At 38.4% G+C, this 19,859-nt stretch overlaps 1 protein-coding gene across 1 annotated transcript; it reads left to right on the forward strand.

The window, feature by feature from the left end:
* The first annotated feature begins 1,539 nt into the window (after nucleotides 1–1,539).
* On the forward strand, nucleotides 1,540–18,948 carry FOXN1 (forkhead box N1). Its single transcript, XM_018076623.1, has 8 exons — nucleotides 1,540–1,659; nucleotides 3,549–4,052; nucleotides 5,888–5,998; nucleotides 10,660–10,787; nucleotides 11,579–11,675; nucleotides 16,038–16,245; nucleotides 16,487–17,014; nucleotides 18,686–18,948. The coding sequence occupies exons 1-8, from the start codon at nucleotides 1,540–1,542 to the stop codon at nucleotides 18,946–18,948; spliced, it is 1,959 nt and encodes a 652-aa protein (XP_017932112.1).
* Nucleotides 18,949–19,859: the final 911 nt, after the last annotated feature.

Genomic DNA, 19,859 nt, shown 5'->3' on the forward strand with positions numbered 1-19,859 from the left:
GAAGTCATTAAACAACCACCATTGAAGGCAGATTATCAGGCCAACATGGTTTTAGTACAAGGCTGCTTCTCATTTAATAGTCAGTAAAAACAAAACAAAACAAAAAAACCCCACACTTTCCCTACGCAGTGGGGAATTTTTATAGGATAAAATGACAGTTAAGACTCCTCCTTTCCTACCAGCCTCCATGAGGCACCAAAATGCAGTTCATCAACAGAACCTGGGAGAGGTCTTGGAGGGGAAGGACAAGAACTGGATCCCTCACAATTACAAACAGACACACACATATATTTCCTAGTTGTCAGTTTTCCCACCTGCTTCTTTCAAGATGAGAAATATATCTCCTCATCAGCCTCCAGTTAAGCCACTGGGAGAAGAGTCAGTGCCTGAGACACTTCTGAACTTTATCTAACATCATTTTTTCCTGATACACCACCATAGGTCTCATGCTTGATTTCCAAGCCCCATTGTGCTTCATCCCCCCGGGGCAGTGCAGTCTTACTCATCATAAATACAGATTTCTCTTTGAACTATAAAAGCAAAAGAGGGTTTCCACATTTTTAGGTGATATGTCTTTGTTAACCAAACCTAATAAACCCCTCAGTTATTTACCTAACAGCTATTTCAACACGTGGCAAAGACCTGGCAGATTAACTCCTGAATTAAAGTGGGGTTTTTTTCAACTTGTACACCTGAAATTTAAACTATGAGCACAAACACTTTTAAGCAGGCACACACTTGGTGTAGTGTTCTGTGCATGACATTAGAAAGAGGATGCAAGTTCTACCTTTGTTTTACTGCATGGCAACAGTGAACAAGGATTGGGAGAAAAAGTCAGTAGAAAAGTAGAAAGCAAAATATTAGAAGATTAAATTTATTCCTCTTAATCCAAAGAACACCATCAGATATGTCTCATATATCCAAAGATCAAAGACTGGGAACTCGAGAGGAGATCTAACTAACAAAAATGAGTATGGAATGATGAAGTAATTTATATATCTCAGATACATTTAATCTTGCAAAACAGAGTGGAAAAACTGAAGGGATTGGGACTTATAAAAGAGAAAAAGTGAAAATATGCATGTGTTGTAACCATCAGTCTGACTAATGATAGAAAAAGATTTGTTTTTTTGTATAGTGCCTCTGAAAGCAACTGGGGTGTGTTTATACCACAATTTCTCAATAAACTGATATTGCTAAACTTGTCTTAACTCCAAAGCAATACATTTTCATTAATTTGTGTTCCTACATAAAACAAAGCAGTTACTTATTTTTATAAAAATTATGTGGTGAACCCACAGTAACTCCAAATCACATCTTCGCTGTCATTGTACCTACAGAACATTTCTTTAAGAGCTAACCAAAAAATTCAGCTATATCAGGAATTTCTTAGAATGGGTTATTGTCCAGCTGCATTTCTAACCCTGTCTAGTCATCAGCACCCGACAGGGTAGTTTGTTTTACACTTTAAGTTTTAAAAAATATTTGTTGTAATTTGATTTTGTCGTAACAGGATTTGTGTCTGGCGTGGATTTGGTGATGGTTTCGCTACTCCAAGATCAATCCAATATTAAATTTTCATCTTCAGACACTCTGGAAAGAGATCAACAAGACTTCATGAAGACACAGGGGGATTCAATATCCCCAGTTCAGCAAAGTGTGAGTAAGCTGGCCCAGGCCTGTCCTCTTTCTTCAAAGTTCAAATACAATATTCAGCTATTGCTGTACTAAATCTCACCAAACTTACTGGTAACAAAGCAAACATTGAAAGTTTTATTCTTGAAGAGTTAAAAACCTGAGTTATCCTCCTTAGCTTATCTTAAGCTCCGTGCTAAATTTCTTATTCAATTGCTTAAAACCCCTATTTCTTTAAAAACAAAACAGAGAATCTATCTATCTATCCAACTTCTAATCCTGGAAAAATGCTACTCTTAAAGTTAATTCTCATTCTGATTCTAAAATAAATAAATAAAAGGTAGACAAAGAGACATCAGAGCCTTTTTGTCTCCTCCCTGCCTGTAAAGGATGACTTCAAGGACTTCACAATTCCTTGGGAGTTTTTTAGAATAACATGATCTCTGTCCTGTTGCCTGTATATTCATCATGTCTCATAACAAAAGTACAGCTGAGAGTACTGTTTTTCATCAGACAACAGCAAAATAACCATTGCCATCCTTTTATTATGAAAATTCCAAGTGGAGAATTGACAGCCCTGTCATTCATACAGCTTAATGGAACTAAATATAAGGAGGAATTTTTTAATTCTAATCTAAGAAAAGAGATCATAAACGCGTGTATTAGGAATGTAGAGGAGAGCAAGGAAGGAAGAATTAAGAAGTCATAAACCAAGCAAGTTTGTGTTCATGTGAGAAGCTAAAAGTGCCATGAGGCCAGATTTGCTTTCTGCAGGGATCCATGACAGAACAAAACATTAATGGCTTTAACACACACGCAAATGACTGGAAAAGCTGGGCCATGTTCCCCTGCAGAAAGCACCGAATTTATGCTGGCTTCCCCGTGGGACTTCTTGAAAGCTGGTTCTTCCATAAAGGCATATATTCCTTAAGCTGTTCTAAAACACTGTAAAACCAACTCGGATTTGGAGGGGGGAAGGAGCAAAGGGAGCACTCAGTAATCTGGTCTGAGTTTTTGTGTAACACGGAACATTCCATTTCCCCCTTCCCTGAACACAACAACCTGCTCCTGACTGACGCACGTCTTCTCAAAGGCATCCAAGTAGTTACTCATCCTTGGTGTCAGGGCAAATATGCATATTTTCGGTGTCAGGATCCAGACACCAGTTCTCGTTAAGCCTTTCTCCTTTAGATTAAAGAGCACTTCAGTAGCTGTTATTTTCTTTTTGCTAAAGTGTAAAAGGGAGGGGAGGAGATGAGACAGGCAGAAGGTTAAAACGTCTGCCCAGAGCCTACTTGTCTCTTAGAATGAATGTGGCCACCTTAATGAAGGGAAGTGATGTAACCACCAACCCATCTGGCAGCGTGTAACACCACCAGAGTATGAGATCAAGCTTATTTGACTAAACTTGCATACAGCAAGACTTGCACTTATCACATTCCTGTCATTTAATCTTTCATCACTTGATCATACATCATTTTTCTCTGGAATTGTCAGACCAACTAGTCAACGGTTACCTAAGACACCCTGTTTTTCAAGGATAGTTCAGTTTTCTCATAGAACACCAGAACGGTTTGGTTGGAAAAGACCTTAATGATTATCCAACCCCCTGCCGTGGGCTGGGATGCCACCCACTAGACCAGGCTGATCAAAGGCCAGTCCAACCTGGCCTCACTTTTCTTAATTAATTGTTGAACAGGTTTGGATACCAAGCAATCAGAAAACCCTTTAGATCTTTCAGGGCTTCTCTGCATGAAGGTGACTAGAACTAATAATATTATACTTATCAGCGATGTATTCTTAATACAATTAAAATATTTACATTTTATATAAATATATAAAGTAAATTATGAAAATAACAAAAATTTGTTCACATGAATCCTAAATAAATAAATGCAAATATTTCATTGCAGGATAATCTCAGTTACAGCTGCCAACCATATGAGTCAGACGTCAGGACAGAAAGGAAGAGCTCAGAGTCTTCTCACAGCCCCAGCCCTGCTTCCCCAGCCCAGGATCAAATTCATGGGAGATACCCTACAAACCAAGGAATTCACTGCGGCAAGAACAAATTCAAAGCATCTTTCAGCACAGAAAAATTCAGGAGGTACAGTTACGAGGAAAACACTGTAGGAAACTATGACCGGTTCCTCAAGAGCAGCAGGAACCCCTTCCACCCTTACAAGAGGCAGATCAGCGAAGATGTTTTCCAGGAAGCACACCAAGCCCTCCCACCAGAAGCTTCACCTTTCAAAAATCATAGAAGCATCGATGGTTTTGAGGGTCTATCAGGATCTACGGGTCCTGACGAGTCAGAGTCATTTCCCACGCACATCCCGGACATCTCCACGGAGCAACCGTGGTGTAACAGCCTCCAGTACAGCACTACAGGTCAGGATCACAGCTCACAAGTCATGGTCAGTATTTTTTTATACTTCTTTTTCCTGTTTTCAATGGCAAAAATATACTTTTCAAATTATTATCTTAACATTACTACGTGGACGTTTAGTCTCCTGTCAAGTTGTAGGCTAGAGCTCAGGAAAAACATATTTAGACATCTCCATATTCATTTGTCCAAGTCTCTAATTTAAGGCCTTTCCCTACTGGAAAATAATCCTCAGAAAGATGTACAATGATTTCCCATTATACATCATACATGAATCCTAAATATCCAAGATCTTCCTGACAACAGTAGTTGTCATCAGCTAGTATTTTCAAGATACAAAAGTTCACAAAACAGTATTTCTCAAGCATGAGGACGTATATCAGATTTGTTACAACCCCTCAGCAGACCTACACTTTTCTTGGTGCAAATGGAAGAGAAATTCTGAGGTATCAGTGCTATCAAAATTTAAATATCAGACCTATTTATGGGATGTGAAGTGCTAAGTTACCGAATTCCAATACAAGATGGAGGCAAGAGTCTATTTAGGGCAGCAGAGATCCCTGAAAATCAAATTAAATTACCCTCCAGTATCTCCACAGTACCTCTGCTGTGATCAGAGGTGTAAAGTGTATCTTCATCATCTAATGCAGCCAAAAACAATGACTCCACCTGCCAGGAGAGGGCCCTAAGCTGGTTCTAAATGGCTGTGAGATGAAGAATTTCAGGGCTCCCAAAAGAAAAAAGGATTAAAGAAAAAAATTCTTAATTGGATTAAGACCAGGGAATGGAGAGATGTTGTCAGGGAACATACCTGGGGATTGAAGCCATTCAGGTTAAGGAGGAAATTGATCTAAATCTCTTATTTCCTGGATAAACACTCATCTAGGTCAGAGCAGTTTAATGCAAAACCTGTGAGCAGTTGATGAAAAAAAATTCCTATTGTCTTCCCAAATCCCTGGGCTGCAAGATGTGCAAAATGTAAAGGCAGCACTGCAGGAGCCCTTAACAAGCACATGTAACTACTCAGGAGCAGAGTGGCTGCTTGTCAGTGTCTCCCATGGTTCTGTCAGCAAGAGATATCAGACTCCTAAATCACTTCCACACTTCTGGCAAGTTGGGATTTCTGTAAATCTTATCTGATGGTCACCAAAATAACACAGACATTTGTTAATACTGGATGTGGCATTTGCTTGGAGTCAGGATATCAAATCAAGTCTAACACGTGCTCCTACTAATACACCACAAAAATACTAAATATAAAAATATTTAGTAGGCATACTAAAATAAATTTATATACTTATTAACATATATTAGACATACTAAAATACAATAAAAGCTGATCATTATGGCCTTGCTTTAAAGCAGAAGGATAAGTGCTACTAGGTTCTTGAAACAGTAAGATTCTTACTCTATTCCTACACATTCCCTGCATCTCAATCTATAAACAGACTGATGTTTTCTGAATTGCTCTTTGAATTGAACATGACCTGGGATTTCCTTTTTTAAAGTTGTGATTATAGAAATGCAGGGATTGGTTAAGGTCTTCACAGAATCACAGAAATGTTTTGGTTGGAAGGGACCTTAAAGATCATCTCGTTCCAACCCCCAGCCCTGGCCAGGGACAACTTCCACTAGACCAGGTTGCTCAAAACCTCATCCAACCTGGTCTTGAACACTTTCAGGGGGGGTCACCCCTTGTTTTGTACCATTGGAATATAAAACAACTTCTATGTAACACTTACTGTGACAGAATTAAGTCCAAAAATGCAAATATAATGAAGGCAAACCCAAACAGTGACTAACAGAATTATTCTATTTTAAATTGAGGTGTTTTCTCTAATTACTCATTTCTTAAATATTTTCCAGCAGGATTCAGACATGAAGCTTAGGACATCCCCACTGGAAGGGCAGCCTGGTTTGTACTGCTACCAGCCTCAAGTGCAGCAGATGTATTGCCCCTCACACCCTTTCCATCAGGTCAGTGTAATATGTGCACCAAAATCCCTATATTTCTAACACTCTAATGGTACAATAGTTTTGGTATTAATATTAAAAAAAAAGATTAAATAATACCTTTAAATTTGTGGGGTTTCAGGGCCATGTTTATATATACAGATTTATGAGAATAAGATCTTAAAAGAACCGCAGCTAAATGCATTTTAAAATGGTCATTCAGAAAAAGAAAAAAAGAATGTATAAACAATCTTGGTACTCCATATTTATATTTTCACCATTATGCTCAAAAAAAACATGTTTTGAAGCCTGATAAATTATTCACATAACTGTTGGCATTTCAGAATCCCAGGGAATTAACTGTGCTTTAACTTCAGAATAAAAAACTAAGTATATGTGACTGTACACTTAAAATTCAGATCAAACACAGGAAAACACTTTAAAGTAAAATTTGAACAGCAAAATGATGTTCACTCCCCTTGTGCTTGATGGTACACACATCTCTTTCACAATCTTTTGCCTCTTACATCATCCTCAGTGAAAGATTATTCAGCTGAAGCATAATTGACAGTAATGCTGATGATGCAGGAGAGTGTGCAATATTAAGGTTGTTCTTCTGCATGTAACTATATTATTAGCACTAAAAATAATTTCCTTTAGATATAAACGGTGGTGCTGTTCAGTGCTTTGAATTTTTCCTCTTTTATGTTCAATTACCTGCAGCTTATAAAATTTTCAGTAATTTTTTCAGTAGTGTTTATTTCAAGACAAAAATATGCTTGAAACACCCTATTTAAAACAAGCAAAAAAAAAACAAAAAAAGAAAGCCCAAAACTTGAGGTGAAATTAAGGTAACGAGGATTTTTCAGACTTATAGGGAGAAATCCCTGTATAAAAACAGCACAAATCTGAAATGTTAAACCATTAGAACTTACGGGAAAGTCATATATATAAACTATTTTAGGATAAAAGCTCACACTTGAGCTACATGTCCTTTGATCTCAGTGACTGATGACAGATATTGTGGCATCAGCTCTACCATCTCATTCAACTTGCTCAAGAAGTATAAAAAATATGACTGACAGAGCAGTGATTTAAACTGGGCAAAGAAAACAAAACCCAGGTTACTGTGATATTTCATTAGGGTTGTTAATTTGTATGGTGTTACATGTCTGAGTCATTGAAACAGTCATTACTCCTGGCTTTTTTCTTTTACCTACCACACTGACATTCCTCTAGCCAGAATTTACTGAACCTTATTTTTCCCAGTCAAGTGGCAAAAAGGCAACTATCTTTAAATTCTTATTTACACCACCATAATTAATTTACTTGTGTTTTTTTCTTGTTAGCCCAAAACTCAATAGAAGTGATAAAAGGTAATAATAAAATTAAAATAGAACAAAAGGAAAGGGGATATTACACTACCATCCTAACTTAGAAATCCAGTTATTTTATTATTGTTATTTTAGAAGAAAATTGTCCCCGATGAAGGATTGGCTTGCCAAAAAAAGCCCTGCTGCAAATATAAACTATTCCCCACTGGGATTACAGGACAGACATTGTGGGTATGCCACAGCACCCTACATCTCACTCACCATATAAATGCCATTTCTGTGTGCTGCTTTAGCAGAAACTCCACTTAGCTTGTTAATTCATTGAATAGTTTTGATCTCTTTATTCACTCTGAAGCATGCACCTTTCCCCTGTCCCCTCTGATGTGATACCAGTGCTATTACTATACATTGGCACTAACCACACTCAAAAAACCTCCAAAATTAAAGCTGAAATACGCTTCCTGGGAGCCACCAGGCAAGATACAACAGGCACTAAGAGGAAAGTCTTCCATCCACCTGCAAGCTGGCACCGTGACAGATCTCTTACGTGCAGCAGGTTTCTGTTGGACTTTCCAATACTTGTGCTTCTGAATGTTACTATGGTAAAAGTCTGGCAATGTGTTCTATTACTCAGAGGAAAAAAAAAAAAAGTATAAGCAGCCAAAGTCCCAACAGGTAGAATTGCTGTCCCTGTGCTGCAATCAGATACTGGAAAATGGGATATACATGGGATATACAAGACTGAGAAGGAGTGGAATAACATCTTCTGCATGAAGCAGCTCCGTGATTAATGCTTTACATTTCAAATTGGAATGGAGCAGTGCAAGTTAAATCTCCATGGAGGTTACACTCCAGAGAACGGGCCCTTTAGCCTGAAGTGAAGGATGTTCAAACTACGCCTCAGTTTTCATTAGAGGGATGAGAGAGATCAACCCCTTCCATTAATTTTGTCCAAATGATAAAGCGGCCTCACCTTCCCCTTTGCTGGACACAACACAAGTGATGAATCATGAGAGGAATTACTTGTTATTGACCTGAATGAAGTAGCAGACACTGACTGGAGTCACTCACCCACCCACCATAAAACACGGACACCTTTCATGCCAGTTGTGCGACTGTAAAACCAGCTCGAGCCTGTCATTCCAGACCATTCCTCAGCCTTTGCTCCCTCAAAAAGGACTAATGAAACCAATAAAACAGAAATAATCCTTAAAACACCCCGGTCTTGCCTTTCATGATGACATCAAAAACAGTCCCATCTTAGTACTCTTTCCTTTCAAAGAGCCACCAAAACCAATAAAATCGGAATTATTGTAGGAATTGCCCAGTTTTCTGCTCTGGTGAAAAATCTACACCCAACGCACAAAGCAGGAAGCACAGAACTGCATATGGAAATTAGTTCACAGATCCTCTGGAGACTCCATTTTTGCCTAATATTTAGTTCAAAAATATTAATTAATTATGTTCATTTTATTTCTTTCACCGTGCAAACAACAGAGTATATTCAGTCTGGTTTTCCACATTCCATTTCAGGCAGTCCAGTGTTAGAAAGATAAAAGCAAAGAGGCAATAAAACTCCAGCAATGAGAATAAAATTACAGAGAAACTTAAATAAATTATTAAAAATCCAGAATAAGTAAATAAACTATGAATATTTTGCAAGCACATGACAACCTCTCAAGCGTGTTTTAAGGGGACAAAGACCAAGAGCAAATGAAGCTTTTTTTTTTGATCCAAAAAAAGGGATTACAATAAGAAACTAAGGAGGTGCATAAATTAATTAAAAAGGGATTTTTCCCAACAAGTCTCAAGAGCTACATTATAATTTTTCAGAGGAACCACACAAACCTCATGACACAGAACTGCTGGAGCTGAGCAGTAAAACACCAGAAAAGGGCTCAGCAACCTTTGAGCACCAGGGAAGGCATGCAGGTAGATTTTTCAACAGCATGTGACATGACTCCTAATTTTGGCCATGCCCTCACCCTGGCATCTGGAAAGGTTCATCTGTAAGAGTCAGAAATTCCCCTCACAGGGAGCTCTGAGTTCAGCAGGAGCTTTTGCCTCCCAGAGAGCCAACTGATGCTATCTTACCTGAGCAGGGTAGTGCTCCTTTGTTCTTGAAAGTCTCTTGCCAGCAGACTTAAGCTGTAATTTGGAAAAGAAAAAAATATGGAATATTTGGCAAAGAAAAAGACCAACTGGTGTGTTAAAAAAAATTGAGAGCAAGTCTACAGACACTGTGGTGCAATCCAGGTTATCTATGTGGATTATTTCCACTCTCTCACCTGCTTTTTGGCATTGGCATATTTCTATCCCACCTCTTTAGTATGTCTTGGGAGGTGGACAAGCTTAGAGGTCTCCTTAAGAGATAGGTCAGCATCTCAGTAGCTTCTGCTGCTGGTCCCCGGGAGGGGTGAGGATGGCACAAATAGTGCCTGATTTTAGGGGTCCTGGCTATTCTTTTTAGCTTTCTGATGCAGAAAATGAGAGGGGAAAAAAAGAGTCACTTGAGGTGGTGGTGAATAGTACACAAACTCCTGGCCTCTTGGAGATGCCTGTTCCTTGGCATTAACTATGAGGGTACAGACAGGGAGTAGCCCAAAGCTTCAGCATGAGACAGGTAACATGAAACCACCTCAAAAATGTCTCACATGCTGCTCTCCTGACCCCTGGAATGATCTTACTAACTTATTCCATAATAATACATTCATTTTTTATATATTCTGATGCATCCACTAAAGTTTTCACTGTTGTTTGCCAGGTTTATCCCTGCCTTGCATAATAACAGCAATTTTAACAGAGATTTTGGGATGTTATTCCCTTGGGATTAGATATTATTCACTTCTGATTTTTACCTTGCTGTATCCCTCTCCACTTAAAATAAAACAACAATAAAATAGCACAAAAAAAAAAATCAAACAAGGCTCAGTCAAAACTTCAATGTTTCTTCCTATATTTTTAGCAGCTTTACTTGATGGGCTCATTCTTCTATATTGCACATTGTTTGAAGTATTTTATTCTGGTGGTTTTGGGGATTTTTATGTAAATAAGTTTACACCAATAATTTACTTGTCTGCATGTTCAGGGGAGGCTGAGCAGACTGAGATACTTCAACTTCAAAAGAGATGGTTGAAAGGAGACATGCTTTAGATCCATAAAATTAAGAGTTATCTGGAGACAATTAATAATTTTTCACAAGAGCTCAGTAGCGTGGCAGGCAATAAAGAATAAAGTACTTTTTTTTTTCCCCACACAATATCCTCAGAAATACATAGTTTAATACTGTTATCAGGAAATATTTTTGGGAGCTTGTTGCTAAGCCAAATAACATCTCTTTTGTCCCATCAGTATCCCTCAGGAGGCAGCTACCCTGTGACTTACATCGCTTCTTCACACTACCCTTACCAAAGAATCGCTCCTCAGAGCAGTCAAGAATCCCAGCAACCTCTGTTTCCCAAGCCCATCTACTCCTACAGGTAATACAATATTTCTTCAAGCCCTCATGTTACAGGAAATGCACTGTTTACCCATGGCCTGGTTCCAGCATCGTTTGCAATAACACGCTTACTCTTATTTGTCTTGTTCCCGGTGTGTTCTGTCCTGTTCGCACGAATCAAGATGATCCAGACTCTGGGGCCAAGGCACAGAGAAATTAAATGTTGCAAAGCATTGTCTTGATCACCCCCCCCCCAAAAAAAATCCCTAAATGTTTCTTTAATACAAAATTTTACAAACGCCATCAGCACAAGACTGATCCCACTTTGTTGCCTTTCCTAGCACCTGTATTAGAACTATTTTTTTCCAGTTGCTAAGGCAAGGAAATGCCTAGAAAACACACCAGATATGTCAGTCATCACACAGTTTTGGACCCCAAATAATCTAACAAAGTAGATCAGACAATTAAATTTTAATTACCCATCTGTCACTGTCAGTTTGATACTCTGTGTGGCCTTCACCAGTTTAAGTTTTCAGACACACCTTAGATAAATACCCACCAGCAGGATTTGAAGGTCTTGATTTCACTTTCTATATTACTTTATTTGAAACTCAGGTTAGAACTTCTATATGAGTTTTGAGAATTACCTGTAGAAGTTACACAGTGTAAGGAGATTGTTATAAACAACTAAGTGGAAATTTTAAGCATCACTGTACTTGTGCTATGGCAGTGAAAGTTGCAGTCATTACACACAGTTTGGAAAATAGTCTACTTTTGGTTCTGAGGAGTCAAGCAGAAGAGGCTAAAATGCTTTTCTTTTTCTCCCTAAAGCATCCTGATCTTCATGGCTCTCAAAAACAGCAAGACAGGGAGTTTGCCAGTCAGTGAGATTTACAATTTCATGACGGAACACTTTCCTTACTTTAAGGTGAGTTCCACTGGGAGGGGGGGGAATCTCCCTCTAAGCTTACCTGTCAGCAGAGGGAATAAGGGATGGGATTCCAGCTATGGAAAGGGATAATTTCTTAGGAGATTAATATCAAATCAATTACACACTATATACATTCATGATCACAAACTACCCAGCATTTTACATGCAGGAAGAAATGTGGTAATATTTAACTCAAAAAGATATTAAGAACTGTTCCAGCTGTGAGTCTGGGTGTATAACAGTGGCCATTCCTCACTAACAACTCATAAAAAGGGTGAATAATTTTCAAAACACATTCACTCCTTCCTCTCAGATCTCAAATACAGGCAGAACTGGTCTTGTAGCTTCCTCTGCCATCAGCAGCACCTCCAGACTGGTGTGGAAGCAGAGGTTCCAGGTTATCTCACTGCATTCTGGAGCTGGGATATCCGTCTTGGGCAACAGCATCACTTGCATGCCCTGTACCAAGAAAAGTCTAATATATGATAAATGGTACTAAGCTCATAATTACACCATGACGTTGGTGACGGGAAGGGTGTATGGTTTGCAGCAGCACTATTGAAATTTAAATCCATGCTATAAGGGAATGGTTCCCTGGGCTTGGAATGCGAGTGGAAAGTGCTCAGTCAGCAAATGATCCAAGAGCAGGAGGATTAGTTGAGATTTTTAAAAGAGCTGTAATGGAATCATCACCTGCTGATCTACATGGAGCTTTATTTCTGCTGATTCTTCAAAACCGTCTCGCTGAAGTCCAGGGCAGGTGACCTCAGCTGTTAGCAAGGCCCAAAAATTAAAATAAAGCAAGTGAGTCTGTCCTGTTTCCTCTTGCAAATAGCCCTGCAGCAATTCAACCAATAAATTCTGTGCACAAAAAAAAAAAATAATAATAAGGTTGAATCTGTCAGTAATCAGAGAAAAATACACATTATGATGGAGGAAGAACTGTCAGGATCCATCACACTTCTGTACTCCCAGATTTCCTCACAAAAGAATCACTAATTACTCCATCATTTTTTACAAGCAAAAGAAGGGAGAAAATATGAAGACACCTAGCATCAGAAATCAGAAGTACTCAATGCCAATGGAATCCAAAGAAAAACAGCAAGAGTTTCAAGCAGAGAGATGGGAATATTATTAATAATTTTTACAGGCATGTTCATGTTTATTCATCAGACCAAACTGAAATTAATTCTCCGTTGTCTTACAACATAATTGATTATAAAAGTTAATCAGCAGCTTCAAGCAAAATGCTGCTGCTGCTGCTGCCAACATGGACAGAATCCTTCAGACTCAGGAGTGTGGCTCTGCCAGGTGTCACCATCCTGGTCCTTCGTGGTTTTTCAGAGCTCCCTGTCTTTTTCTTAATTCATTTTAAAGTAGATGAGAACGAGGTTGCTGTTGTCATATGGATTACAGGGAAAGAATAGTGCAGGGGGTAATACTTGGTACAACGGGTACAAAGGGAACATTCACTATTTTTGCATTTATTTTTGCATTTCACTTACAAATACAGTCAAAAGTATTTGACTGTAACATCCTTAAAATGACTAAGGGAGAATAAAAAAATCGAATATTACACCCACAGGCATTAAGTCCTGTCTACCTCTGGCCTTTACAGCAGCCCAGAGAATTATCAATATATGGCAAAAACTGATACCCTCTATCATCCTTTTTTTGGAGAGTCTTCAGCAAGATAAAATAATATAAAGACCAGCAAAGAACATTTTGTCGTTGCTACCAGCACTCACTAACTAGCAGGATACAACAGGGAGAGGAGAAGCAATTTAAGTTGGAGAAAAAGAGAGTGCAATTGTACACAGAATCTTGCTGGGAGACATTAGATGATACAAGCCGAGTCAAATTAACTTGTATTCGCTGCCACAGCAAATTTAGTTTCTGTGATGCAACAATTTCATTTCTAGTTGAAACAGAGCAATCCAACTCCTACGTCCTAAAAAAAACATCTACACAGCTAAAGTTGAATTACCCTTTGATGTACCTCTCCCTTCTCTTGAGACCTAGATTTAAAGAGAAAGGGTTTTGCAAGATGACTGAACTCTTTAAACTTCAAGAGCTGGTCAGGATCCGTGGGGCTGGACAAAAAATATTTTTTGTCATCTTTTTCTTTGTAGTGATTAGTGGGTCTAAAAGAAAGCTTTAATCTTGTTAATTGGAATTAGTGCCAGTGGTCAAAGAGGCCAGAAAGGTCTGTGGTCTGATGGAACCTAGAGCAGCAAGTATTCAAGCGTTGCAGATGTGGCATTTGGGAACCTGGGTCAGTGGTAGCCTTGGCAGTGTTGGACTCAGTGACCTCAGGGGGCTTTTCTAACCTTAATGATTCTGTGATCCTATGATTTTATGATTCTACAGCTTCATCCACACTATGCTGAAACGCAGCAACATCAAAACCAAGCCACAGCAAGGAGATTCCAACTACACAAGAGCAACTTCAGTAACCAAAGCTCCCTCATGAACAATCACATTCACTTAAAAAAAACAGTGCCAGAGTCATAGCACAAACACACTGAGTGTTCCTTCAAGCCTTGCCTGGATAAACTTTTCGCAGGTCAGCAATGCCAAGTTTAATGCAAGAACCTGTTGGGCTCCTGGGAGCAGCCTCCAAAATCAATCCACGTACTTTTTGCTCTTACGTTTCTAAAACCATCTCACAGTTTACACCCCCACATGTTCTGAAAACCTCTGAGAAACCCATGCCGCTCCCATCTTAGCAGAAACACTAATTATCCTGTCTAGATACAGACAAAGGTGTGTGTAGCCTCGTGTGCAGGGCAAGAAACATGAATATTCTTTCAGGTCAGCTTATTCAGTGGCTAAACACACAACTTACCTGGGAGGAACAGTTCTATTCACTTTTGGAATTGCCAGAAAGCAACTTGAATATGACCTGCAAGGGAGAAAAACTGATTCATCATGTTTAGTATGACCCTATGGCAGAAAGGGTTTTAAAGGGTTTGAGTTTGTTTTCTTTTTTTTTTTTTTTAAATACAATTTATGCTGTCTCACCTCTGAGACAGAATAGTGAAATGCTGACATCAGGTGGGCCAAAAGGGTAGAAACTCTGCTGCTATGAAAGGAGAATAGTTTCTCTTTTAGTAAATAACACGTATTTAATTCCACACCTTTTTTTTTTAATGAAGAAATCAATATTAAATTTGACCCTCAGCCCTTCAATAAGGCTTTTAATGCCTTAACTCACATGACAGTTCTTTACAAGCTACAAGAGAACAGACTCTACATTCCTGATAAAAGTAGATAAGAAAATAAAATTCTGATTAAAGAATTTCTATCAAAGTATGTTCAAAATTTCACAGTGTATCATGTGAAAGCAAAAATGGACAGAACTCCATTTATAAAAGATAGTCTTAGAGGAAGTTTCTTGTACTAGGCAACAACTAAAGAGATTATCAAACTATCCAAAATCTGACTTTCTATGCAAGATGGATCCCTACTAATAAAGCATAAGAATGCAAAGAAAATTTAATACACATAAAAGGGGAATTTTAATTTTTAACATTTTAAAAAATACTATGGAAACCCATATTTATTTCTTGTGCTCTCTGTTCAATAATTCTCTGTGTTGATATAAACAGTTACGATGACAAATATTTTGCATCCATGAATATGAATCAATAGACAAAGACAACTTCACCCACCTTTCAGAGAGTTGTTTAATTTCTTTCAATTCTTATGACACAGAGATGAGGATATTTTTTTCGAAACAAGAAAATAATCATTTTAATGATTCAGTTTAAAGAACCTCCCAGCTGCCACTGCTGAGTTAAAAATAAATGCAAAGCACAGAGATGCAGTGATCAGATGTGGAAACCTGTATCTCGTCTGTAGGGCTTGTGATTAAACCATTTGGTTATGTAATTGGCCAGCACACAAAGTTACACCTACAGGAGCATGATAAATTCTTTTGAAGTCTGCCTGGACACTGAATTAGAGTCCAGGTAGCACGTAGTGCTTTAGTTAAATGTTGAAATATTTCTCGGTGTTCCAAAACAGATTCCGATAGAAATCCTGTTAGCTCACAGCTCTAGAATATAATTCTTTAGACACTTAATTCCTGTGATTTTCAAATTCACTCTTAAAAATCCAGCAGGCCTCTGACAACCTTTTTGCTCAGATCAGTTACTGTTCTATCTGATCCCTCTCTTCCCACACAACATGACGGTAACATTTTTGTGGCTTCCTTCTAACGTACAAGTTTCTCATGGCAGAAGGTACAAACTAAACAGCATTTCTTACAACCTCACCAGCCAAAACAGAGATATACATATTTATTTTTTTATTTGTCCTTCAAGTCCCATTCTTACACTGGATTTGTTTCTCCAGACAGCTCCAGATGGCTGGAAGAATTCTGTGCGCCACAACTTATCTTTGAACAAGTGCTTTGAGAAAGTTGAAAACAAGTCAGGCAATTCCTCTCGGAAAGGCTGTTTGTGGGCTCTGAATCCAGCCAAGATTGATAAGATGCAGGAGGAGCTACAGAAATGGAAGAGGAAAGATCCAGTTGCTGTAAGGAAGAGTATGGCAAAGCCAGGTCAGTAATGTGTCACTTCTCAAACAGTTCTGCCGAGAACTTTTCTTTGTAGCAGGCACCAAACTGTATAAGAGAATTAATACGTGACTTAGGAAAGCATTTCAGGATTTTTCCTGGTTATAAGGTGATTGGCAAAACAAGAAAACAAAAATTAGAAAGCAGAATTAAACAAGACCTCGTTTTGTAGATATTTCCAAATAAGCAAAGAAGTTTCACCATGGACTTTTTTCTTGTTTTCCAGAAGAACTTGACACCCTGATAGGCGACAAGAGCGAGAAGCTGAGATCTTCCCTCATGTCCTGCAGCCCGACGGGCGTTGCAGGTGCCTCACTTTCCAGGCAGATGGCAGCCCAATCCCATTCCTTATGCGAGCCCTCCCTCTCCTCCGGGATCCCACAGCCATTACACAGCATCCACGCCTCGGGAGCTCTGCATGCCAAGAACGCTTTACCCAATTTACTGGGGGGGCAGCAGCCTCCGTGCTACACATCCCCACAGGGCTTCCCCCAAATCCCAAATGCACTGATGCAGCAGACACCGGACGCTCAGAGCCTGTTTCCTTCAGGGGAGGCTCAAAGCGAGCTCCGAACTCAGCCCAGCCTCACTCAGGACTCCCCGCTGCCGGCGCAGACCCCCCCAAACTGTGGGATGAAGATGCTGCCGGAGCATTCCACAGCCAGGACAGTGCAGGACACGCTCATGCCGGAGGGAGACCTCAGCAATGACATCGATGCTCTTAATCCATCCCTAACTGATTTTGATCTCCAAGGTTGGTATCTAAAGTATTTTTATCTTGTAGAGTCAGGCTTATTACATCCCATCACCTCCCATCACATCCCAACCCATCACCTACCAACCCTTCGTGACCTTCTTTTTTAAATACTACTTCTTGCCACTGCTACAAAAAACACCTTAACTAGGTTACATTATACACACAACATGCAATATTGCATTAAATCTTTAAAAAGTTTCCCAAGAAAGCCACCTGTTTACATTCAGAGTTTAAAAAACATTCCTGCTTCCTCTTGGCTACAATTGCCAATATTAAGTATTGCAATACAGTATTTAGAATGTATTTTTTTAATTCAGATATATATTCCACTGGAAAGTACTCAAGCACAACTATTTAGTGCAATTCTTACAAAAGAATTGTCACGTGAAGGGAAATAAGAGAAATAATGTTTATCAAATTAACAGGTTAACTTCTTTCATCAGTATTTATTCAAACACTTTCCACATCTCTGCTCCAACAAATGTTATTTCCCCCTTCCTGAGGCATCATCTGACTTGTGCCCTGAACAATTATACTTCCTGAGGTGTGTTCTCACATACTTAATTATGTAATGCTGACAGTAATTTTTTATATATTAAATAATTGAATCATCTTGGCTGGGTGGGATTTTGAACATTAAGAACACAGCTTTTCATGCAAAACCAAGGAAAAAACCCACCATGTATTTTTATATATATACATATACACGCATTATATATGTGTGTAAATATATATGTAAATTTATAATGAATATATATACATTTATATATACACATATATATAAATCAAATCCTGTGGGTTCCAAATTATAAAGCTCCTGTTGCACCAAATAACATACCAGAATTTCCTTCCTGCACAAACAAAAAGCGGTTACATAAATCAACCTAAAAGACAGAGCAAAAAAAAAATGCCGTTTCAATAATCTACATGACTCAGCGAATGCCAGTGCCATCCATCCCACTGTCACAAATATCTCCCACTCCTGCCATGCCCAGATTGTTCTAGTGAGATTGACACCACACTCCACTCGTTTCCTGGGACCTCTTTCCATTTTATTCAATTAATCTGAAGCACATGCTCTGGTGGTGTGAATGTGCTTCATCAGTATGGTACCACTCCACCTTCCCTCTGGCCTAGCCCTTTATCTTAAATTATTTAACCTTATCTATGCTTTTTACTTTCTTTCTTTATAAAATGATCAAATCTCTAATTGGAGGCCCTAAAACTTAAGATAAGGCCTGCACACTACTTCTAGCAACAGGGCTAAGTATAATCCCATATCTTCCATATGTTATAGAGATGAGAGGCACTTTCCTTATCCAAAATCAATGTTTTCCTTTAAAGAATAGAAGTTATTCTTCATAAATATACATTTCTAACAGAATATTGCAAATTACCAGGTGAAATAATTTTCTTAAATGTATGCTGCTTTCTCCCAAATTTAAATTCATTATGGAGACAGACAAACAAAAACTACCTAAACAACCTTTTTTCTTCCTCAATCCCAAGGTTTTAAGAGCACCTACACATAAAGCACATACAACTGTTTAATTACCAACTTCTCCTGCAACACAATGTTTAAAAAACTGAATATATAGAAATGTATACAGACATCATATGAAGAGATATTAATCATTCCATTAATCAACATGTTTTGTTTTGTTGTAGGGAATCTCTGGGAGGAGCTAAAAGACGACAGCCTTGCTGTGGATCCCCTTGTCCTCATTTCATCATCCCCAGTGTCTTCCCAGTGTTTCCCCTCTCACTGCCAGCTGGAGAACAGCAGCAACATCCCCATCCCAAACGGAACTCCACATGGAAATGTACCCGACCTCCAGCTCACCACCCTGTACTCTGCCTTTATGGAATTGGATACAGTGTCTCCTGCCTACCTAAGTAATCCTGGATCCAAACCTATAGCACTGATGTGAACCACGTGCCAACCTAATTATTATTATTATTATTATTATTTTGTCAAAATCCAGTCCTAACCATCACACACTTCCCTATCTGATTGATGTCAGCTGAGACCGTGTCCATGGGAATAAGAATAATCTTTTTTCCAGAACTCGCCCGCAGGATATGTAGCTTTACTATAATAATTTTCTACAGACAGACACTAAAAAAAAATTTAAAATACTATTTAAAGATAATATTGTTAACAGCTGAACTTGTCAACACCATTTTATCAAGTCACTCATCTTCTGCATCTTCCAGAAACAAGCGACTCTTAAGAGGAAAACAAATTACTGACTTTTTTTTTCCTTTTCTTTTTTTCTTTAATGAAAGCTGCTTGCAAATGAACACAGAACTCACAGCACACAACAATCTAACTTATTTCTTGGAGCCAATGACGGCAACATCATCCACCACAGACCACTCAAAATAAAAAAATCTACATGTTAAAACAGTTACAGTCCCCTTGAAAGCAGTTCTGGGTTTTGGTAAACAAGAATGTGAACTGAAAATTCTGTAAGTATTAGAAGATAGAGGACAAGCTGCTGACAGACTAAACCAAAGCAACAAATATACTTCAGTGAAAAATATGTAAGTTTTACTGTATTTAAAAAGAAATTTTAAATTCTGCTTTTTTTTAATAAAAAAGAAAAAACTATTTAGTAGAATTTTTACTTGGCTAGAAATTATTCCTATTCATTCTTCTGTCTTTTGCCTCATAAGCTGAACAGTAACATGAATTATTCAACCATTAAATGAAGATTTTTAAAAATGCTAATAAAAAGAGAACAATAATTGCTGCAGTTATCCAAATCCAGAGAGCATCTCTAGTTTAACTTCCAGCTGCATCCAACATATCCAATGTGATTTATTACAGTACTGAACC

The sequence above is a fragment of the Manacus vitellinus genome, unplaced genomic scaffold (assembly GCF_001715985.3).
Source record: "Manacus vitellinus isolate BGI_N305 unplaced genomic scaffold, ASM171598v3 scaffold_32_pilon, whole genome shotgun sequence".
NCBI lineage: Eukaryota > Metazoa > Chordata > Aves > Passeriformes > Pipridae > Manacus > Manacus vitellinus.